The sequence below is a fragment of the Dromiciops gliroides genome, chromosome 2 (assembly GCF_019393635.1).
Source record: "Dromiciops gliroides isolate mDroGli1 chromosome 2, mDroGli1.pri, whole genome shotgun sequence".
Lineage (NCBI taxonomy): Eukaryota > Metazoa > Chordata > Mammalia > Microbiotheria > Microbiotheriidae > Dromiciops > Dromiciops gliroides.
Window position 1 is genome coordinate 473,928,919 of NC_057862.1, and position 23,862 is coordinate 473,952,780.

General features: G+C 39.3%; 2 protein-coding genes across 11 annotated transcripts in view; one reads left to right on the forward strand and one right to left on the reverse strand.

Moving 5' to 3' along the window:
* CLIP4 (CAP-Gly domain containing linker protein family member 4) overlaps positions 1-23,862 on the forward strand; it is a 117,784-nt gene that overhangs the window by 83,585 nt on the left and 10,337 nt on the right. For 9 of the 10 annotated variants that reach the window (XM_043982020.1, XM_043982021.1, XM_043982024.1 and 6 more), the window contains 3 exons: positions 458-513; positions 1,246-1,318; positions 8,271-10,712. In XM_043982020.1, coding sequence (XP_043837955.1) covers positions 458-513; positions 1,246-1,318; positions 8,271-8,595 — 454 coding nt within the window. In that variant the 3' untranslated portion in view covers positions 8,596-10,712. Of the gene's footprint in view, positions 1-457; positions 514-1,245; positions 1,319-8,270; positions 10,713-23,862 lie in introns of those variants that run through there. The other variant, XM_043982026.1, reaches the window with a different exon arrangement.
* ALK (ALK receptor tyrosine kinase) overlaps positions 15,297-23,862 on the reverse strand; it is a 1,073,674-nt gene continuing 1,065,108 nt past the window's right edge. Inside the window, exon 29 of the mRNA XM_043982018.1 lies at positions 15,297-22,913. Coding sequence (XP_043837953.1) covers positions 22,209-22,913 — 705 coding nt within the window. The 3' untranslated portion in view covers positions 15,297-22,208. The remainder of the gene's footprint in view (positions 22,914-23,862) is intronic.

Here is a 23,862-nt window from a genome sequence, read left to right on the forward strand (position 1 = left end):
ATTCTTTCTGACCTTTCTCCTTCTGTTCAGCCCTTTGTTAAAAGTAAAGAAGGCCATTGCTCAGTGGTCCATTTTGTGTGCTCTTTATGTTATGTCTCATTTGTTGTCATCCCAGTGACAGTAACTTCTCACATAGTGCTGTATTGGGCCCACCCTAAGCAGATAGAACAGATAGAGTCTCTGTTGTTGAGGAGTTTTAAGTCTAAATAAACTTAAGAGACTGAGGCCTTCAGAATAAAAGGTCATTGATTTTGAAGAAAACACAGGAAGATCATTTTTTGAATTGGGGACAGTTTGAGGATTGCTTCATGAGAATAGAAATTAATATCACAATTGTCATATCTCCATTGAAAACCAGTATCAAATAAATGAGTGTGTCATACATAAGTCAGTAGAGTCTTTATTATAGTTGAGCATCAGATACTTGTACTGAGATGTGTGTTTGTTTTACCAATAGACTAAAAGATACTCTTTCGGAGAATGCATCAAATAAACGAAATCATCCTTTTCCAGGTAATATTAAGAATTTTATGAAAATTTAATACCCCCCAGTTATGTGTTACATTATTAACTACTTCCACACCAGCCCTTTTAAAGGAAAGATATACATATAGGTTCCTTGATTCATTCTTTTTGTGGGAGCTATTATTGTCTTCAACTGGCACTTGATAAAACTTCCAATAGTCAAAAATCGAAATGTGTATTGTTAGGACAACAGTGTATACTGATTTTTGTGATAATAAAGGAATTAATTGTCTTTGAACATGTAAAGAATTAGGTGTTGTCTTTAGTGATAAATATGACTTTTTCTGAGTATATGTACTTTGATTTTTGTCTTTCATTTTCTTAGTAGCTTATTAAAACCATTTAATTCAGTAGAAAAAGTGGTAGTTTTATCAGTATGTAGAGTGATTTTGTTGTCTTTATGTAACTTTTTTTTAGTATCCAATATCTTCTAGCAAAATTTAAAAAACTAACAAACTGGAAAAATGATTCTTATTCTTATATGTATACAGTTTGATTAATAAGGATATAAGAAATCATTTGAATTTTGGATAAAATTTTCTCAAGAAATCTAAGCTATAATTATGTTCCATATATATGTGCTTTCTCCCTTTGACTCCTGCTTCCAAGGAAACATTGATATAATGGAACATCTGCAGAAGTAGAGATGGATTATGGGGTTGAATAGGCCTGCAAGTATTTTTTTTTTCATTTTTTTCTACCATTAATTTTCCTACTTAGGTTTTAGGCGAAGTTTCAGTACAACTTCTGCGTCTTCTCAAAAAGAAATGAACAGAAGAAATGCTTTTGAAAAGTGAGTATCAAGTTATTTAGAAATATAGACAGTTGAGATAAATATGACTTGGAATGTTGTGGAAGAAGGACGTACTATTTTGTGCATTATTCTTTGGTACATTTCTTAATATTTAGGATTGAATGTTTATTGCCTGCATTAATAGTGGAATAAGTACTCTCTGAATATATCATCCTTTTGTAAATGCTTATAAAAATCTTTAGTGTTTTAACACATATGCATACATATACATAATATGTATGTATTTATATGCATATGTCTATATCTGCCTGTCTCTCTCTAATTTTCTTTTTTTTGAAGGCTAGGATCTCTGAAAAGGGTTTGATGTTTTGTGTTACCATTGAATTGGGTGGATTACCTTTCTCCCCCCCTCCCCAATCAGATCTACTTTAGCAAATAATTAGGAAAATTTAGTGTTTTTCCCACTGAAAGCAAATAATAAGTATATCAAAGGAATTTAAGATCAGTTTGCCTAAATGAAACAATATTTTTGTTATTTAGTATAACTTAGATACTCTGGAATATTCTGCTTTAAGTGTTTTTCTGAATAAAGAATTTCTCTCTTTTTTTATACTTATCTCAATCCCTTTACCTTTCCTAGATCTATTTTGCTCCCAATAGCTCTTTTACCATTTAGAGTTGAACTTTTTTTAAAGTGGAAATGTAAGTGCTTTATTCTGCAAGCACAAATTTACAGATATATGATAGAACTATCCTATCTCATCTCCACATACTATTGACTACTAATCTATTATTTACAGAGAAAATTCCACAGTTTAAGAATAGAATCTAAGTGTTTCTTGGATGTTTTATATGTTCTAGCCTAATTAAGCACTTGCTCTCATTGGGTATAATAATCTAATTTTTTTGAAATAATCTATAGAGATGCCCCAAGAAGCTTATTACAGTATTTATATACGTGTGTGTGTGTGTGTGTGTGTGTGTGTGTGTGTGTGTTTTGCAGGGCAGTGAGGGTTAAGTGACTTGCCCAGGGTCACATAGCTAGTAAGTGTCAAGTGTCTGAGGCCAGATTTGAACTCAAGTCCTCCTGAATCTAAGCCCAGTGCTTTATCCACTGTGACACCTAGCTGCCCCCAAAATATATTTATTTTTAACATTCTTTTTTTAATTGATTTCCAGATCCTCTCCTTCCCTCTCATTACTGTCACCTTCCAACCCAACACTGACAGTATTCTTTTAATATTTTGTTGTTCAGTCATTTCAGTTGTGTCTGATTCTTCATGACCCCATTTGGGGGTTTCTTGGCAATGATACTGGAGTGGTGTGCCATTTCCTTCTCCAGCTCATTTTATGGATGAGGAAACTGAGGCAAACAGGGTTAAGTGGCTTGTTCAAGGTCACACAGCTAGTAAGTAAATGTCTGAAGCCAGATTTGAACTCAGGAAGATGAGTCTTCCTGACTTCAGGCCTGGTACTCTATCCACTGCACAACCTCACTGTTCTTTTAATATAATACATGCTTATTGGTAGCTCTTTTATGACGGGTTTTTCAGATACCATATAAAGATGCTATTTCTGTTTTCTCCCCCTCTTTCTCTGAGCTATGCTATATCCTAAATCAGAAACAGCATTCGGATTTTTATTTTATCAAATATGCTGCCCCCAAATAAATACAAATGAAATGTTTTAAAACAAGACTATTTAAGGGTGAAAAAATCCACCTTGATTTGAATTACTTAGAAGTAGGGATCTTAATTTGGGAGTAGTTGACTAATTTATAAACATGCTAATTTATAGACAAACTTTTATTCTATGGGCACAAACTGATAGGAAGATGATAATAGAGTTGTCATGATTTATTTCCATATACCTTCAGTAAATGACTTTCTAAGGCCTCATTGTGATATGGAGGTTGAGAGCTCTTGAGCTCTTGAGAGCTATATCTATGCAAACTCCAGCTGGTTCTAACCAGCTAGAAAGGCCTTGAGTATTGGATAACTCAAACTGGGTGCCTTGTATACATTTTAACGTTATGTCCAAAGGACCCATTATCTTTTCCCCTAAACTCTCTCTTCTTCCAAACATTTCTATTTCTACCAAGAGTATCACTATCCTGGGGCAGCTAGGTGGCGCAGTGGATAGAGCACTGGCCCTGGATTCAGGAGGACCTGAGTTCAAATCCAGCCTCAGAACTTACTAGCTGTGTGACCCTGGGCAAGTAACTTAACCCCAATTGCCTCACCAAAAAAACCATTACTATCTTGTCATTTAGGCTCCATGTTCTTTCTCACATACCAATAATAACATCTCTGTTGTTATTGTTGTCAGGATCTGTTTATTTTACCTTTGTAACATCTGGCATATTCTCCCTTCTCTTCTCTAACTCTACCATCACTCTCATCACCTCACACCTAGACCACTGTAGTAGCCTGCTATCTGGTCTCCCTGCCTTGAGCCTCTCCCTAATCCACTGTCTCCATAGCTGTTAAATTGATCTTCCTAGAGTGCAGGTCTGATCATCTTGCCCCACCCATTCAGTAAATTCCTGTGGCTTCCTGTTCCTTCTAGGATCAAATATAAAATCTCTGTTTGGCATTCAAAGCTTTTAGTAACCTAGCCCCCTCCTTCCTTTCCGGTCTACCTTTCTCCACTTTACATCTTCCGCAGTACAGTGACATCGGCCTCCTGGCTGTTGCTCACACAAGAAACTCCACCTCCCAACTTGGGGTATTTTCACTGCCTGTCCCTCATTCTTGGAATTCTTTCTTTCCTCATCTCTGCCTCCTGGTTTCTTTGACTTCCTTCAAGTCCTAGCCGAAATCCCACTTTCTCCAAGAAGCCTTTTCTAATCTTCCTTGATCCCAGTACCTTCTCTCTGGCAGTTTGTCACCACATTATCCTCTATTGATCTCGTTTGTACAGAGTTGTTTGTGTGTTGTCTCTGCCATTAGACTGGGAACTCCTTGATTCCAGGGACTCTTCTTTATCCTTCTTTGCATTCCCTAGTGCACAGCACAGTGTTTGTTGGGCAGCCATTCAGTCATGTCTGACTCTGTGTGGCCTCATGGAGTACTATAGTACACCAAGCCCTTCTGTCCGTCCATCTCCTGAAGTCTGTCTGAGCTCATGCTGGTGGCTGCTGTAACATTGTCTACCCCTGTCATTCTCTGCCGTCCCCTTTTCCTTTGTCTTCCATCTTTCCCAACGTTACGGTCTTTTCCAGTGACTTCTCTTTCTCATTATGAAACTTTAGCTTCAGCATTTGTCTTTCCAATGAGGAGTGGGAAAAGTTCAGAAGAGAGGAGTGTTTGGGGGGAAAGGCAACGAGCCCAGCTTTGGATGCACCCAGTTTAAGATGCCTGCAAGACACCTGGCATGGAGTCATGTTTATGACTGATCAACTCCCCTTGTCTCTCAGCTGTCAGTTCATTTCCCACCTCAGTCACCTTGTCTTTATTTTGTATGTCCATATGTGGATGGATATATGTAATACAATTCTGGAAGCAAAGTCAGTCTGTACTTCAAAATCCAGCCAAGTGAAGTATAGAGAGGGGCATTCCCAGGCATCTGCCATTTGGTGATGGATTCTGTGTCTGTGGCAATCCAAGAACAGGAAAATATCAAACGTGCCACAGCTCCTGACCTGTTGCACTTTGGTGGAGAAAAGGGGCAGAAAGTGCTAAGAATCATGGAGTATTTAGACTGTCTATAGATTTTAATGTAGGTATTAGAATTTTAAATGGGAGCTCATTGTCCAGTGGCAACAAGGGGACAGATTTCTGGAGGAACTGAATGATAACAGTTTAGTCATTCTTGGTAAAGTGGATAGAGCCCACCTGGGGTCAAATCCCACTTCAGATGCACATTAACTGTATGACCTTGGCCAAGTCATGTAGCCTCTCAGTGCCCGAGTTTCTTGTCTATAAAATGAAGAGGTTGGACTTCATGGCCTCTTTTAGCCCTAAAACCATTATCTTGCTATAAACAAAACCAGAAGAGAGAAGGAAATTGCTGCTAAATGGAAGGATGGCTCATAGGCTCTGCATGTGCAGAGTTGTTTTTAATCATTTGTCCAAAGGCAACACAAAAGATTATTTCATCATCCCATCTTTGTGCTTTTACATGCCTAGGATGTCCTCCTTTCTCTCAACATTTGGCATCTCTCACTTGGGTGGAAGTTCAGCTTGTGCCACTTCCTACAGGAGGCCTGCCCTTATCCTCCCACCTGCTAGGGTCCCCCCAGCCAATTTTTTGGTATACACTTAATATGTGTATGTATTTTTCCAAAAAGATACAAATTCTTTGAGGATTGTTTTGTCTTTTTTATACTTGTTATGCCTTTTTTATACTTGCTCAGGGTCTGTATCTGTCAGAGTAGGAGTACTTGAACTTAGCTTTTCCTGGTACTTGATCTAGTACATTATGACCTGTTACATAATGGATGGAAGAAACCGCCCCCCCTCCACCCCTCCCCCAGGCAGGAAGATGTGTGCATGTATGCTTGTATACACATCTGTGGGTGCATTGTGTAAATATGGGTGCTTATGCACACATGCACATATGTACATGTTTTTGCACATATGTGCATTTGGGTGTCTGTGTGTGCACATGGAAGAGATTGTGCTTGTAAGTGCACGTGTGTATACATATGTGTTTGGGACCTGTGATGTCATTAAGATAGAGGAAGCTTCCTCAGCAGGGATTCACTATCAGTGCAGGTCAGCACCGTTTTTGGCACTGACAGCACTAGAAAGCTGCTTGGGGGCACACGCAGGTTGTGTGACTTGCCCAGGGTTGTACCACCAGTATGAGTCTCAGGGCTCTTCCTCACTCTCATGCTGGTTTTCTGTCCAGTCCCACTAAACTGCCTTTGGACGAGAGTGTGTGTGTGTGTGTGTATGTGTATGTGTTTGGTTATTAGTGTATGCCTGTGCATGTATGTGTAGGTGTGCAGTGCTTAACTATGTATGCATGTGTGTATGCTTGAATGCATGTACTCATTGATGTTGATGCACAGGTATTCACAGGAGGGGCTGAGAGATGTAATTTCATGAATAGAGTAAACCCTAATGAGGAAGCTTCCTCTACCAGTGCAGGCCTGCATGTTTTCTGTAACTTACAGTCTTCTGTACCTCGGCCACTGGGAGGCTAAGTCACTTATTCAGCCAGTTGTGTTAGAGGTGGGGCTTGAACTTAGCCCTTCCTAACTCTAAGGTGGGCTCTCCACTATGTCACACTACCTTAAGATGCATGCAGTGTGTGTGTGTGTGTGTGTGTGTGTGTGTGTGTGAGAGAGAGAGAGAGAATTTGTGTTACAGTAATATCTCATTTTGATAAGTTAAAGACTTACGATAGATTTTTTTTTTGTGGGGCAATGAGGGTTAAGTGACTTACCCAGGGTCACACAGCTAGTAAGTGTCAAATGTCTGAGGCTGGATTTGAACTCGGGTCCTCCTGAATCCAGGGGAGGTGCTTTATCCACTGCGCCACCCAGCTGCCCCCTACAATAGATTTTTAATTGCTATGTGCCTATGTGAAAGTAAATCAGCCAACAAGCATTTATTCAGTGATCAATAAACATTTATTAAGTGCCTATTCTGTTATAGGCACACTAAGCTCTGGGGGTACAAAGAAAGGCAAAGAAAAGTTCCAATTCTCAATGAACTTGCAGTTTAATGGGGGAGGCAACATGCAAATAACTACAAACAAGATATGCCTAGGATGAGCTGGAGATAATTAACAGAGGGAAGACACTAGAATTAAGGGGGTGGGGGGTCAGGAAGGTCTTCTTGTGGAAGGTGGGGTTATTTTATAGCAGGGACTTAAAGGAAACCAGCAGGCAGAGAGGAGGAGGGAGAGCATTCCAGGCATGGGGAGTGTGCAGGTGCTGGGGGAGGGGGAAGGTGTGAGAAGACTGCAGAGGGAAGAGGGGGGCAGAATGCCAATTCATTACGTGCTTGGTGTGGCTCAGGCACTGCACTAAGCACCGGGGCTACAAAGAGCTTATGTTACGATGATGGAGACAGGTAAACAATCAGGCAGATGCACAGACACCTGTTTGTACATGTTTACACACCGAGGAGACAGAAGGAAAGCATTTCTGAGTAAAAGGCATCGGCAGCTGGAGGCACCAGAAAGGCCTCTGGAGGAGGTTGGTGTGAGCTAGGACTTCAAGGAGGTTGCAGAAACTTAGGAGGGGGAGGGGACAGAGTAGAGCATTCTAGGTGTGGGTGACAGCCAGGGCAGATGCACTGAGAAGGGAGAGGACGGGCCATGGGGCTGGAGGTGCTGGCATGGAGAGGACCTGCAGAGAGAAGAGGAATGCTGGAAAGTCAGGGATGGCTTTCATTGCCAAGCACAGGGGCTTCCACTGACACTTCCTGAGTGGGAGGGTGACACGATCAGTCCCATATTCTAGAAAGATGGAGGAGGAAGCCGAGACTGAGGCATGGAGATGGAAGGCTCATTACTGCAGCTGCCCAGGGCAGGTAGGGTAGCATCTCTGTGCGTGTGGAAAAAAGCCTGTGTACCAGAGACGTTGTGAAATGAGAAGGGACAAGAACATTCTAAAAAGTAAACAAAAAATCATCTTAATTTTACTACCACCAGAATACTCCTCCCACTATTCCCCTGACCCCTGCAGTAATCATGGCTATTTCTGCGAGCCGTAGTTAGCAGGTAGTCTCTGCTAAATGATAGTTTGGTGATTGTTGTTTTTTGATAGTGGTACTAATGCTGCCATCAGGCCTTGCAAGTGAAATCCCGAATGTAGAGCTAGACAGGTAAGCCAGAGGAGAGTACATTTTCAGCAATTAAAAACATGCAGGTGCATTGTTATATTAAGTTATGCATTTTCATATCAAGGTTTAATTAGAAAAAAATTATTGGACCTAAAAATTATGTTTACCATTGAAAGTTAATGTAATATTGTATGGTCGTTGTGAAAGTACTTTAATCTGTATTATCTACATTTGTTTTTTACCCTGAATAGATCAAAAAGTGCTTTACTTCGTCGAAGCTGGAGCAGTACTCCCTCTGCGGGGGGTGTGGAAGGAGCTGTGAAACTGCACCAGGGCTCTCAGGTTCTCTTAACAAGCTCTAATGAAATGGCCATCATTAGGTACGTGGGCCCCACTGACTTTGCCCCAGGCACCTGGCTTGGACTTGAACTCAAGGGTGCCAGGGGAAAGAATGATGGCTCAGTGGGGGACAAGCGTTATTTCACCTGTAAGCCAAACCATGGAGTTTTGGTTCGGCCGAGTAGGGTAACCTATCGGGGGATTAATGGGTCAAAGCTGGTGGATGACGACTGCTGAGTTTGAGGACCTCTTAAGGGAAGTCTAGTATATTAAATATGTAGGACCTGTGTCACAATAGAGGCTCCACTACGTAGTGAGTGCATGGGAAATGGCTGACTTACACAGCTGGTCATTACATTTTGATACACAACTATCTTCATAGTGTCATTAAGACAATTTATAGATTAACTTTTAAACAAAAGGAGTATGAAATTTTTAAGAATCATGATCTCTTAAAATCATTTAAAGAGAACTTATTTTTTAAAGCTTTTAGACCTGACCATGGTCCTGGGATGCTAGAAAATTATGCCATTAGGAGACCAACTGATGTGTCTTGTTGCTTGTTCTGTCTTAACTTTGTTGTATATGATTAGATTATTGTTGTTAAAAGCATTTGGCAGCATCTTACTTTGATATTTCCTTTAGCTGTCCAAAGTGTTTTGGGACTTGTCCCTTTCTGCGCTTTCCCCAGTAAGGGCTAAAAATGGCTATAGGTGACTGGTCATTCATGAAAACTCTGTTCCCTCCCTGGTCCTCCAAAGAAATCCTGCTCTGAAGATATACAGTCTAGAATTTTAGGACTGGAAATGACCTCATAATTTAGGTAAGCCACTCCTCTTAGTTTATGGATGAGGAAACCGAGGCACAGAAACATGAAGCGATTTCCCCATGGGCTCACAGCTGGTGGCAAAGTGGGGGACATTGAGCAGGCCTCCTGACACCCAGTCTTGTGCCATCTGCACTGTATGTACTGAGGGATCCTCGGCATTCTTCTGAATTACTTATTAGGGATTGCTGACAAAGCACCATGTAGAGAGTCAGCTCCTGTTTTAAATCCCATCTTATTGCTGCATAAAAAACCACATTTGGAAGAAGCACTTTTAAAACTTGATGCACTTTCATCTCTGTGGAAAGCTTCTCCTCACTGCATCTCGAAGCCCTTTGCCAGTTTTTCCTGCTGGCTATAGAAAAAAAGAAAACAAGTTTTTAAAAAATGCCCTTAAAAGCAAGGAGCAGATTGAGACGACCTAGGCTAGAAATAGTCATACAAATAACTTATGTAAAGAGAGCAGTGTGGTTTACCACGCACTTTTCCTCACCCATAAATAGAACTAAATATTGCACAGTTAGCAGAGGTCTATGTGGTACATGTTCATTCAAATATTTCTTTGTTTCTTTGTATTTCTCTTTGTGGTATTATTCCTAAGGTGGCCATGGCATTTGCCTTATTTGATTTTGGATTTTCCCAATTCTTGCAAAGCACAAGTATTTGAGCTTTGGCTAAATGCTTCACAAATTCAATGGGGGAACCTGTTTTCATTCTGTGGCTTGTGCCCATCTTTGGGATTAAGCTTTGTAATAGAATAACATTGCAAGGAATTTGTGTCATGTCTGTGTCTGGATGTTTATGTCCCATAAATGCAAAAGATTTATATTTTATTGTAGATATTTAGATTTGAAGAGACTACAGAAATAGTAAAATGGTTCACTTTATAAAATTTAAAATTATCCTTAACAATGGAACTGCCTTTGCACTTAGAAATAACATGTTCAGATATTTTGCAATATACTATTTTTAAACTGAATTCTGCTGCTCTGCTGCTCTTTTGAAAAAAGCGTGGTATTTCAAATACTGCTAGACCTATTTTCCTGAAATACATTTGCAAAACAAGGCTGTGATACACTGCCTTTTAATCAAGGAATATTTTTACTGACTAAAGAAAATGAATGTACTGTGATTTTGAATGTAAACTTATTTTATTATACTATTTCCTAAAAACTCTGTTTATTTATACCTTGAGATGTATGTGGATACAATGAACTTTTACAAAGTCCAAAATGTTTCCTGTTGTACATGAGAGCCCTATAAATTAAAATCTATTATATTGATGTTGAAATGATTTGCTTTTAGGGAAACCATAAACCACTATTTTTTCCTCTCTCACAATCTTTATTTTTTTCCTTGAATATATTATGTGAAAGAGAACATCTATTAAATCCATACAAATTTATACATTCATGCATAAATACATGAAAAAGATTTTTTCATCTTTAGCTTATTAAATGTCAGTCGACTCATACTGAATTGTAGCTTCTTGAACATAAATAAAATGGGAAATCATTGTGTTTTGGAATAGTGTCTTATGATGGACTCTTTCTATTATTATTTTCTTTTCCAGGATATTAGAGTATACCATTACTTTCTTCTTAAAAGCAAAACAAAACATTTTATGAAGAATTTGGGGTTGTTGTTTTTACTAATGAGACTATTCCTGTGAGCTTGACTCTTCTCAGAAACACTTTTCAAAGATGAGCATGCATTCTTTATTACAGCATGGTTGGTTAAACAAGTCTCCCACTGCGGAAAGTGTTTTAATAGGCAGAATGTAATTTCACAAACGCTTGCTAGAAACACGGAAGATTGTCTTTTTGCTTCTTTTACACACATGCAAAGAAAACAGTTTGTTATTAAGTGTTACAGATTTACATGGAAAGACTCAAATACACATGGTCCTATCAAACTGATAACTACATTTTTATATATTTTTTTATTTTACGTTTTTATGATCTGCCAATATGGTTAGCTTCCTAATTCATCTCTCCCCTTACCTTATGCGGTATTCATTATCACTGTTATGAAGTGCCTGGCTCTTGATCAGTGGGTGTTGAATGAATGAATATTTTGTAGGTAATTATTAAAATTATGCTTTGATGCTTCATTGTGGCAAGGATGTGACCCTAGGTTCTCAAAAGTTTTTTCATTACAATGATAGCTTACTCAGCAGGGCCTGTTGAAACTTGAAGGACTTTGACTATGGATCCAGTATCCATTTGTTGTCCAATAACCAAGAAACAGCCTAGCCAAGGTGGGGAGATTTGTCACCAGGTTAGCTAGAAGGCAGTGTTCTTTTGGGGACACAGCAGCTCTTCAAGAACAGCTATGAAATCACTGAGAGTTTCTGATCTGTTGATTAGTAATCTTAGTTCTCAAATTATAGTTCCTTAAAGTATGAAGTTTTGGGAAAGGCTACAGAAGTTCTAGAATAAAGATCTACATAGAGATGCCAGTTCATTAGTTGTAAAACAGTGTGTGATATGGACATTTAAAAATTATACTGGCAAGCAGTGTTTGCAGATTGTTTTAAATTCATCCATAAATCTAGAGCAAAAAGAGGAGAAAATGTCATTAAAATGGTAAGTGACAATACTACCTCCTCAGACAAAAGGTTCAGACCTCTTAATACTTCAGAAATCTACTTTTATTGTTTTTATTAGTTTTATTTATTTTGACATCAGTCATGTCCAAATATCTCTCCTTTCCCCTACTCAATAATCCTTACCTTGTAACAGAAGAAAAATAGTAGAGTAAAATCAATAGACACATTGTATATGGCAGGATGTGTGACATTCTGCTCCCATAGTAATTTTTAGTTTTTTAAAGTTTTGAATTTGACACATGCAAAATAAAAAGAGCATTTTCATATACATTGTGAAATGGAATCTATTCATGTAGAACTTGATTTTCTTTTTAAGTATATAATAAATGTAATATGTAACTTTCAAAGCTATCCTGCTTGTCTCTGATTTCTTCTGCTCTTTTGGAGTTGGGGGAAGAGAGGGCACTGTTTCTGGTTCTTTGCTACAACAAAAAGTTTTGCTATGAATTTTTTTTGGTACCTATGGGACCTCTCCTTTTGTCGCAGCCCTATCTTTGGGATATATGCTTAGCACTTGAATTGTTGAGATAAAAAGGTATGTGTATTCTAGTAACTTTTTTCATAATTCCTAGTTGTTTTCTAGAAGTTGGACTGCACCATAGATCTACCAACAGTGTATCAGCCTCCCTGTTTTTCTGTAGTCCCTCCAATACTATTTTCATCTTTTATTATCTTTGCTAATTTGTTGAATGTGAGGGGAAATCTGAGTTGCTTTATTTGCATTTTTCTTGTTAATGATTTGAAACAATTTTTCATTTTTGCTAACTGTGCATATCCTTTAAGTCTATATATTGGAGAATGACTTGATCTTTTTAATCTTTTTTTTTTTTTTTTTTTGGTGAGGCAATTGGGGTTAAGTGACTTGCCCAGGGTCACACAGCTAGTAAGTGTTAAGTGTCTGAGGCTGGATTTGAACTCAGGTCCTCCTGAATCCAGTGCCAGTGTTCTATCCACTGCGCCACCTAGCTGCCCTGAGAATGACTTGATCTTATATTTAACTCCCTCTATATCTTGGATATCAGATCTTTATATGAAATATTTGATGCAAAGATTTTTTCCCCTCAAATTATGATATCCCTTCTCAATCCATTTGCATTGTTTTTGTATGTATGAAAACTTTTCATTTTACCAAATAGTCTTTTTTATCCTTTGTATTCTCTACTTCTTGCTTGGTTAAGAACTCTTCCCTGTTCTTAGTTGTGAAAGGTACTTCCTTCTTTTTTCCTTGAATTTTTTTATGTAACTTTTTTTTTTAAGTTCATATATATTTTTGGAACTTAATATAATATGTGGTATAAGATGCTGGTCTAAACCTATAAAAGTAATAATAATAATAATTTGCCATATAGTTTTCCATTTTCCAAGTAGTGATTATCAAATTGGGAATGTTTTCCTAAGTTTTTCGTTCTTGGGTTTATCAAACACTGGGCTATTGAGTTTGATTGTTTCTGACTCATTTTTTCTAGTTTAATACACTGATGTACTTTCCGTTTTTTAACTAGTACCAAATAGTTTTGATAATTATATATTAATAATATATTTTGGGGCAGCTAGATGGCGCAGTGGTTAAAGCACCGGCCCTGGATTCAGGAGTACCTGAGTTCAAATCCGGCCTCAGACACTTGACACTTACTAGCTGTGTGACTCTGGGCAAGTCACTTAACCCCCATTGCCTAAAAATATATATATATATTTTGACCCCTGAAAGTGCTATTCCCCATCACCCCTACTTTTTATTATTGTCCTTGAGATTCTAGACCCTTTCTTTGTGTAAATGAATTTTGTTATTTTCTTTAGCTCTATAAAATAACCCTTTGATAGTGTGATTCGTGTAGCCCTAAATCCATAATTTAGGCAGTACATTTTTTATCCAGCCATGAGCAATGAATATTCTTCTAATTGTTTTCCTTTTCTGTAAAGAGTGTCTTATAATGTATTCATATAAATCTTGAGTGCATCTTAGTTGATTGACTTAGATATTTTATACATTCCCCAAACAACTTTTAAAAGCCAAATGATGTAAGCAGTCAAGATGAATAATAATTAGAAGGTCCTTTATGTATTAGAAATTAAAGAAGCAATATCTAACTCTTTAAAACTTTTCAGTCCATTACTACATTTCAGTACATGTTTGTTCAGTGGAGCAAACTCTCCAAAGAGATGTTTTTTGTTCCTAGTGTGCTATGTTAAAATGCCTTAGAATTTTCTAAAAACACGTTTTGGAAAAAGTTTAATTTTGGGGTGAGAGATCTTTAGCTCAAATTTCTAATCTCTTAGGTATAAGTCAGATATATCCCAAAGGCTCTCCTGCCCCTCAAATATTTCCTTTACTGTCCCAGTTTTGGTGTTGGTATCGCCACATTTACCATTAGATCAAGGTACTGAAGATCTTTGCAAAAATGTCAATTTATAATACTTAGCAAATCAATTCCAAAATAGCTTTGAGTAACTAGCAGAGCATTGTGAGACATAGGGCTTTTAATTTTGACAGGTGGGGATTGGTCAGGACATATTTGAATTATGAGATATGTCGCCTGTTGGTAGGAGGTTACATAAAGATGTTTTCTGGAAGGGGTGGAGATAGGGATGGAATAACCTCAAGTTGGGTGTCAGGTAGAGATACTGAAAGGCCATCAGAGTTACACTTGGGTTCCCTTACAACTTTGCCTAAGGATAGACAACTGTTGTCCTGTTTGGTAGCACAGTATTTAGAAATCATAATGTGAATGTCATTTTCAGAGCAAAAGAACATCTCTTGATTTCTGGTTGCCTGATTCATTCATCTAGTGTACCAGTTGTAGCTCTGAACTAACATGTCGAACTTTATAAACTTTGTGCCGCTGGGTCTTCTGTACCTCTTGTTTGGAAGAAACACACTAAAAGAGTGATTCAGGACAGAGAATGTGCCGCCAGAGAACCCAATAGAGAATCATCTTGTTTGGGCGTGTTAGACTTAAAGAGTTGAGAGGTAGAAGGGACCTAAGAGATCATTTAGTTTAAGCCTTCAGTTTGATATACGAGGGAACTGAGGCCCCCCCAAGAAAAACACAAGCGGTCAAATGGGCAGCCTGAGCGTACAGATTGACCTAGCCAGGTTCCTCCACGCTGGAGCTGTCTTGTATTGTAATATCATTCAAACCACGTGTCTATGTTTGAAAATTCGAATTGAAATCTCTCTTGTCGGGGAATAGACGTGACAGTAATTTAAACTTCTAATAATGGACATTTGTGCTGTGCTTTTAAAGTTTGCAAAGTGCTCACAACAGCCCTGGTGAAGTCACATTTTACATGTGAGGGAAACTGAGGCTCAGGTGAGGTCATGATTTGCCCATGGTCTCACTAGTTTTAAATGTGGTAGGCAGCATTTATACCCATAGCTTCCTGACTGCCAAGTATGATACTCTGTTACTCCCTGAAGCTTTTCATTAGGATTCCAGGTTTCTTGGTTGACTCAGAGATGTAACATCGACCAAGACAGCTTGCAAGCCAGTAATGCGACTTTATTTTTTCATTATTCTTCATGCCTTTTGTTTCACTACACTTGGTTACAATACAAATACAATAGTCAATACAAAACTCATATTACCATATATATTATTAGTATTATTTGTCTCATCATAGTATCCCTGAAGTACATAGGCCCTTATTTATAAACAATGTCACATAAGCTGCTGTATATACAACAGACAACCCCAGGAAACTTCTCTGTAGGGTGGGTCTGAATAAATTAAGCAGGACAAGTTAAGATTTTATTAAAAGCAGAGCAGCAAGATACCTTTGCATAAGCAAAAGGAGGTTTTCTACTGAATTTTTTTGCTAAAGCTTTTGTTGGAAGGGTTGGGGGCCATTTGAGGGGGAGGAATTTAGGGCGGTGGAGAGCAAATAAAGGAATCTCATCATGTAAGGTAGAGACAAGCCCATGACCTGCTTCTTACAGCCTCCCCCTTAGTGGAAAAAGGCATAAGGAGGAGAATAAAAAGCTTTCCGACCGCCTCTTCTCTTGAGAATGTGTCCTAACAGAATATCTTCACGATGACAACATAGCCGGTATTTGTTATTGTGCTTGTATATAATTCTGTGTGACTGCACATTTTGGACAGAAGAGCTGAGGGTGATTTCTAACTCTAGGGGATAGTGAGAATTGTATTTCCAGGTTGTTAAAGAAAGACTGTTGGCCAAAAATGTCACCTGCTACCTATGATAACTGGCACCACTTAAGAAACAGAATGGGTTGTGTACACTGCTTGTAAATCTATTTGAAGCCTATTCCTACCATCAGAAATCAGTCTAGCCTGAAGAATGTTGTTTGGATTCATGCATTTTACACACCATTCAAGCGTGTGTGTGTGTGTGTGTGTGTGTGTGTGTGTGTGTGTGTAAGTGTAAACAAAACATATGTATGTGCATGCATGCCACCCTACCTGGACTCAAACTCCAGCAGCTACAAATCCTTGCTTTCCCTAGCATGTACGTCAGTGATGCTTTCAGCCTTCTCCATGTGTTCTCGCTTGGCATCTGGAGGGTGATTAAGCTCTGGGCATCTGTGTTCTGCTGGTCACATGTCTGTCTTACTGAGACTGTGCTCTCTGAACTTTGAGTCCTTTATGGCTTTACCTAAAAGGAGGCTGAGCCGTTTGAAAACCAAAATGATAGTTTTGTTTTCCTTTCCAGTCATACATCGTGTCAGCCCACCATGAGAAAAGAGCCAGGGTTAAGTGATAGAGGAGACTGCAGACCCTTCACATAGGATTCAGGAGGCTCAATTGAAAGTCATCCTAAAAGGCAGTGGCAGTGACAAGAGCCTGCTCCCACACTGTTGTTTTTAATGAAGGAAGGCTGTTACTAGTGAATACTTTTGGACAAGAAAGTCTTTTAAAAAAGAGATGTAAAATGAGTTTTAATGGCCATGTGTAGTACCATAATGACAGTTTGGGAGACTGTGATTATCCCTTCATCTAGACAGTAGGCCCAGCCGCAGGGTGATATGGTAACCTCTTTCCTTAAACTGCCAGTGAAAAATGTATCTTGGTAGTAATTCCATCACATTGCAAAAGACAGAATTGGAACTGTGATGGTTATTTCAAAAGATTTCTTCCTACTTCTTTGTCTCAGAAAGAAATCTAGGCTGTACAGTTAATGGCTTGAGATACTGGAGACCTGACTTTAATACTGGTGTGCTGTGTAACCACTAAAAAATCTCTCTCTTAAGGTCCCTTGTCAAGCAGGGCCACAGCCTTAGTTCTTAGGGATGTTAGAATGAACTGTGTCCTGAGGTACACCGGTTCTTCAGATAATAGTGCTGCTTCTTAAAATGTAAAGGAAGAGTTAGGCTTAAGTGAACTTTTAAAAATTTGCCATATATATTATTAGATGTACTGAGGAAATTTACCTATTGGGCAGCTGTTAGTTTTTCGGAGGGGATCCATGAAAAAGTCCCCAAGAGCTCCCAAATAAATATAATTGTCATCAGAGTGACTTCTAAGGAGCATCATCCAATTGATTCTGTAGTTTGATGTCTGTAGAAACATAAGGACAGACGTTCACCTCAGAACTGTGACTTCTGGGAGAGGTTACTGATTGTTATTCCTGTCACTTTGGGTGCTTTCCAATGGTCACAGACAACACAGCCACTATGATGGTGGAAGATGCTATATCCCAGAGGTGCCTTCTGGTCCTAGGCATCTGGTTTATTTTAGCACTTACTGTACAGCTCAAGGGAGGTCACCTAAAAGTTTCTATGTTGATCTTTAAGAATAAAATATATAAGATCATAGATTTATAGATGTAGGGGACCTCAGAGGCCAATTTACACACAAGGAAACTGATGCCTAAGGAGGTCAACTGACCTGCTCAAGATTATCTAGGTGAGTGTTCAAGGGTTGATTTTTTTTTTTTTTTGGGCAGGGCAGTGAGGGTTAAGTGAATTGCCCAGGGTCACACAGCTAGTAAGTGTCAAGTATCTGAGACTGGATTTGAACTCAGGTTCTCCTGAATCCAGGGCCAGTGCTTTATCCACTGTGCAACCTAGCTGCCCCTAGAGGGTTGATTTAAGCCAAGGTCTCTCACAGCATTGTTCTCTCCATCATACCTTGTTGCTTCCTATATGAGCAAGTACAACAGATTTTTAAAGTAGATTTTAAAAGTGAATATCTAATTGGAAAAATAATAGTGTTTCAATTTGACTTCAAATAGGGTTGCTATTGTGGCAGTGTCCCATTTTTGATGGCCTATAGGTAAGAGAGAAATAATGATGATCCCTCAGAGGCTGGACTGCTATTTTCTCATTAAATTGGACTTCTCCTTTCCCCCTTGTCAGCCTTGTTTAATCCATGAGACCTGTAAAACTGATGCAGTTTTACTCTCTGTTCACATAAGCGTTTTCTTAGTACTTATGTATATTCAATGGCTAGGTCCATATAAATAAGTAGTTTGCATTTGTATAGCTGTCTTCCTGCCATTATTAGATGTGTTTGTATATGGGTATGTGTGTATGTGTAAATGTATATACATATATATGTATGCATGCATGTGTGTGTGTGTGTGTGTGTGTGTATATTTAACCTAACCTTTCTTGCCTGCTAGACTTTAGGTTCCTTGAGGGTAGGGGTCATGTCTTAAAATTCTTTGGTGTGTCTCTCCAGCTCTCTTTTACAGAGTGCAGACAGTAAGTGCTCAATGCATGTTGCTGGATTTTATTAGGAAGTTCCTTGCTCCAAAACCATGGAACAAAATTTGTCTGTTATAAGCCACCTGGTCTAGACTGTATAGGAATCAAATCCGTTTCCTTTAATGATTTAATATTATGCTTTAGCCCTTACTCTGAATCAACAGCCAAGGACATGGAAAATCCTGATCATAGATTTTATTCCAAATCGTCTCAATGTGCAATGTCTCTATGGATAGACTAACTCAGATACATATGACTTTTTGATTACAGGCAATCTAAGATACTTTTAGAAGTGAAAGAGACCATAAAGGTCACCTAGTCTTAACTTTTGTTTTATATATGAGAAAACTGAACCTCTGAGACATGAATTACTTTGCCTTTGGTCATACAGCTAGCAAATAGCAAGAGCGATGACTAGAGTTCTGGTCTTCTGGTTCCATTCGGCTATCCTGTTATTCTTGCTGCCTTTCATGTAGGTTGTCAAGGGGGATTCTTGTTAGACTGAGAAAAAACTTTTTCTTAGTTCACTGACTGGTCTATACTTTTCCCTTACTAAGTATTTAAAAGATGGCTGGCTCTTCTTACCAAGCTTTTAAAATGTTTTCTAAAGCCATGAATAGAGTTAAAAATAAATCTTTGTTCTTGAGAAGCTATTAAAAATTAAACATGCCCATATAGGACACAGAGTGAAAATGGGCTCTTAATAGAAACTTAGCTATTTGCTCTCAGTAATTATCCTTCCTTTTAGGGCAGCAGGTTGAGATGGCAACTCTTCATTTTTATTTTGTGTGCTCCCACAAAAGAAGACAGAACATCATTTGCTACTAGGAAATGAAGCCAATCAGCTTTTAATTTCTGTGGAGTCTTTTTTGGAAAGTCACTAGTAAAGACAGGTTGACCGGACACTGTGTAAAATGTTCTGTTGGCGTGTCACAATACCTCTAGTATCTAAAATGGTGACACTGCCATTCCTGGGGATATGAGATATCATGAAAGACACCCATTCTCTTAGATTGGGGTCTCCTTTGAGGATGGCTATGGGAATTACTCTCTGAGGTTAATAGAGGTCACTGGCAAGTAGCTACATAGGATTCACAGAATATGTTAAAGCAAAGCTGAAAAGGAAACATATCTTTTGATTGAGATTTCCTTTCTCCTAGCTTGTTATTGGCAGAAGCAGGATTAGACTTAAGGTTTCTTGACTCCTGGACAAGTGCCATTTGTACTACCCTAATGGTAGGTGTGAGTCTAAAGCAACGTTTTGGAAATGTGGATTACGTCTCTTTTTTAGGTTGAAAAGAATCCAGTACTAGTGTTAGTAGGGCCCTGCGTCCAGGGAGGCATGTACTCAAATACATTTTTGACAGGTGAGGTAAAATATGGCTTGAACAACTGCTTAGATGGGTTGAGTGATGAGTGGACAGAAGAACATATCAGAACTATCCCTAGGCTTGTTGGGGGAAAAAAACCAAACATTTTGACTTGGAAATTCTCCACACTCATTACAACTTTTATGGATATGTTTTTAAAGGACTCTTAAGTAGGGGTGGGTCAAAATCAATCAAACTAAGCTGAGACTAATGGGTAAAGCCAGTACTCTTGGGAAGCACCCAGAGGCCACATGAAGCTTCCTGAGATCATCTCTTTTGGGTGTTGAACTGGCTCCAATGAGCTGCTGCAGTAGTTCAGTGAGTTGGGTTTCTTCTGAACCTCAGTAGATCAATAGATTTTTAAGACTAGAAAAGGGCCCAGTTTTGGGTGTAGCTCTCAAGTGCAGCTGTCGGAAATGTGTTATTATTGTACCTGTTTAACTACCCTTGGATGTTCTCAAATGGAAGCCTTTTTTCCACACCCATTATTGGACTGGCTGTAGCCTCCATTCTAGTCTATCTTTAGTGCAGTTGTGAGAGCTCTCAAAGACTTTGGTGTTGATTTTTTCATCTCTATGCTATACTTATAGTGGTTTTGTTTCTCCCGCAATCATAAATAAGTAGTGGGGAAAGAGGGAGGGTGTCCAGGGTATTTTGTAGGTGATTAACCTCAAATTAGGAGAAATGAGCAGTTTTCCAGCTGGTTAGCATTCCCTTCAAGCACTGCGATGCACCCCTTAGTCAAACATCCATTAAACATTACTTTTGTTCAGGCTTGACTAGGGTTAGAGTGGACACCAGAAAGGGAAAAGAGAATATTGACATTTTGCATAATACCAAGCAACAAATGAAAAATTTTGCCTCAAAGGAGGTCAAAATGGTACCCAGGCATGCTGGCTACCAGGGAAAGAGACTGTTAATGAGGAGGGTGGGAGAAGAAAAATGTGGAAGTGAAGGGAAGACTAGAGTGACACCTTGAAAAAATGGAAATTAAAATGTCATTTCATAAAAATAGAGGTTGATGAGTTTGCAGAATTCCCAAACTGTCACACCAGTGTCATGTCCATCTATAGAAACAAAGCTGAGGAAACCATGGTGCACTAATATGATCAATTCCTCAAATATTTCCTAATTCCTTAGGCCTTTTATCACCAAAGGAAAATGCAAAACTGCTTTTTCTTCTGCCTGAAATATAGCCAAAAAACTATGCTGTGCATATTTCAGAAATGTTCTGCTCACATGTTTAACATGATTAAGTGATAGAGAAGGAAGGAATTAAAACAAACAAAAAAACAACAACAACAGGCCAGCCCTGGGAAGGAGATCAATACGTCAGTGTTTCTTCTTTTGCATTTTCTGCTGCTCCTGCAAGCCAGGGTATGGCTCTGAATTGAGGCATTTCTCTTTAGTAGGCTGTGTGGCTGAAAGCATTGCTAGGATTTGGTATGTCACTTATTGACACATTTGGCCCTCAGTGGCCATGTTTCTATGCTTTGGAAATGCATCACGGTGGCTGCAGTTTTGCCCATCATTTTTGGTCTTCATTCAACTATCCTAAGACTTTGTTAATGGAAAAGCTTTGTTATTTATATTGTAAGTAGACAGTCTGGGTTTTAAAGTCCAATGGAAAACCTTGGAGTTTTCATCTTTTAGGAAGATATTCTTAAGGCAAGAGGTACAGTAAAGGGATGTTACAGTCTCTGACCCTCTTGCTGGTGTCTTTTCTTACTCAGTCTTCCGAATGTCTGTATTCCATTGAGATGAAAGTGCACAGTTTGTGATGGTCCTTATCAGGCCTATCGCCGTCCCTTTACTGCCCTCAGAAGAACCAACACAGCTGAAGATGTGGCAGCCGAGTTTTATTTGTCTTGCTTTCCTTTTCCAAATGAAGGATGACCCTCATTGTACCAAATCACAACAGATAAATAATTTGCTCCCCCCTCCCCCCACATTCAAATGGTTGATGTCTATATCGACAAGGTAAGTAAATGACACCTGTGACGCCAAACTATGAAACACGCAGGCAGGGAGTTGTGTGACATGACGCCGAAGCAGAGCACGCTACTGACAAGCCTAAGGAGGAGCATGTTGACCGTGCATGCATGGGAGCTTATGCGACCAACTTGGGGCCTTGCATTTAACACTTGTTTTTTTAAATGACACGTTCTTCTTTTGAAAGAGTAGGAGGAACCCATGCTCACATCCTTTCTGGTGCATTTTGAGAATTCAGTCTCTCTGTGTGTGGCACTTTAGAGCAGATTGGCACAAAATGAAAGGCAATGTTTTGGTCTCTGCTTGGTGGTGGAGCTGTTGTGTTGAACTCTCTCCTCCATGGGCTCCAGAATCCTGTGGGGGAGAAGCGAGTACAGAACAGGCTCAGGGACCAGGCTGGGTCATGCTACTTGGGTTTCTAAGAACGGAATCCCCATAGCTGCCTGATGCTGGGGTGGTAGTAGCCTCCAATGGTAAGCCTTGCTGCTGATAGCCATAGTGGACGTTCCCACAAGGGAAGTGGCGGAGCCTAAACAGAGGCACTTCCGTCATGGTGGCACTCAGGGAAGATGGCTCCAAGAGCAGGGAGGACCCTGGCAGCCTGCCAGGTACAACACTAGCTGGCCCTGTGGTAGGGTGTCCATCTGGCCCCAATTTACCCCTCTCAGGCTGCTCCTTCTCTGTCAGGGGATTGTTTTTGGTTGCAGATTTCTCTGTAAACCAGGAGCCGTATGTGGGGTTCCAAAGACTGGTTGGTTTGTTTCTTGATCCACGCCCTTTGTGCAGCTCTGTTGGTGGATTGGACTGAGAATATGCCATGTTGACATGCCCTCCTTCTATGGGTGTCCCTCTGGTGATGCGGACTGGGGGCTCCAGAGCCATTGCTTTCTTCAAGGGCTTACCAGAGGAAGTGGTGGGCAGTGGAGGGGGAACAGATGGTGGACACACATCCTCTTTTTTCTCTTGCTGTGGAGAGACTAAGAGAGGAGGTATCCTATCAGGGTCTTCTGGCCTCATGGGCACCTTCTCTTCCTCTTCAGTCACTGGGCCATATTCTATTGGCAAAGCAGTATTGACCACATCTGGATCCTAAAGGTAAGAGAAATGAATTTATAAGACATTCTCACCTTGCATTGCTATAGTACCCTCTCAGGCTAAGTGACAAGTAGCCTCCTACTTCTTTTTCCTTCTTCCAGTGTGCTCTCCTCCCTCCCTTCCATTTTGGAATTACATAGAGACCTTAAAAGACTTTAAACTTGGGTATTTGTTATGGTACCTCCACCTCCATGTGTAAGATTTCATAAATAATAATAATAAAGCCTATCCCTCCTAAAATTCTTTGGGTCTTATATGCTTGTTATTTTTCAGAATGGTCCATTTACAGCCTACCTCATGCAATGAAGCATGATCTTATGGAATTCAGAATCACATATTTATAAACATTTAAAGTAAGATCACTAGTATAATATCTAGTATTATACACACATATATGAATGTCAAAGTGACATTTAGAGTATAGTCTTTCATAAACAGCCCCAAGTAGCTTGAAAAAAAAGGTATCTTTAGATGAATGTTAGTAGTTGCAGTAGGCATTGGTGTGGAGCTGTATAACTCATTACTCTTGGGAATGGGGTGACAAAACAACTGTCTGGTCAGAAAATAAGTGCATTGTGTCCCATCTTTTGGGAAATTTAGAGTAGCATTGTTTTTGTCAGTTGTCTAATGCCAGAGTGAGACCAGGGAGAGGTGAGGCACTTCCATTGAGAACAGGAGTTCTTAACCAGGGGCCCTTGACACACACAACCCTTATTTAGGCATTCAGTACATGAACAAGTAAAATGATCATGACAAAGGCTGTGAGGACAGAAGGGGTCAAGAGCACATGCCTAGAGCTGAGGTCTTTTAGTTCTTTCTTAGACCTCAAGTCTAAGCTTTTCAGTAATTCATATGGAATTCCTATTTTTTAAAATAAACTTGCACACTTTTAATGTGAAAAGTAATTCAGCCTAGAGGAGCATCTCATCTCATTTCGTTTTAC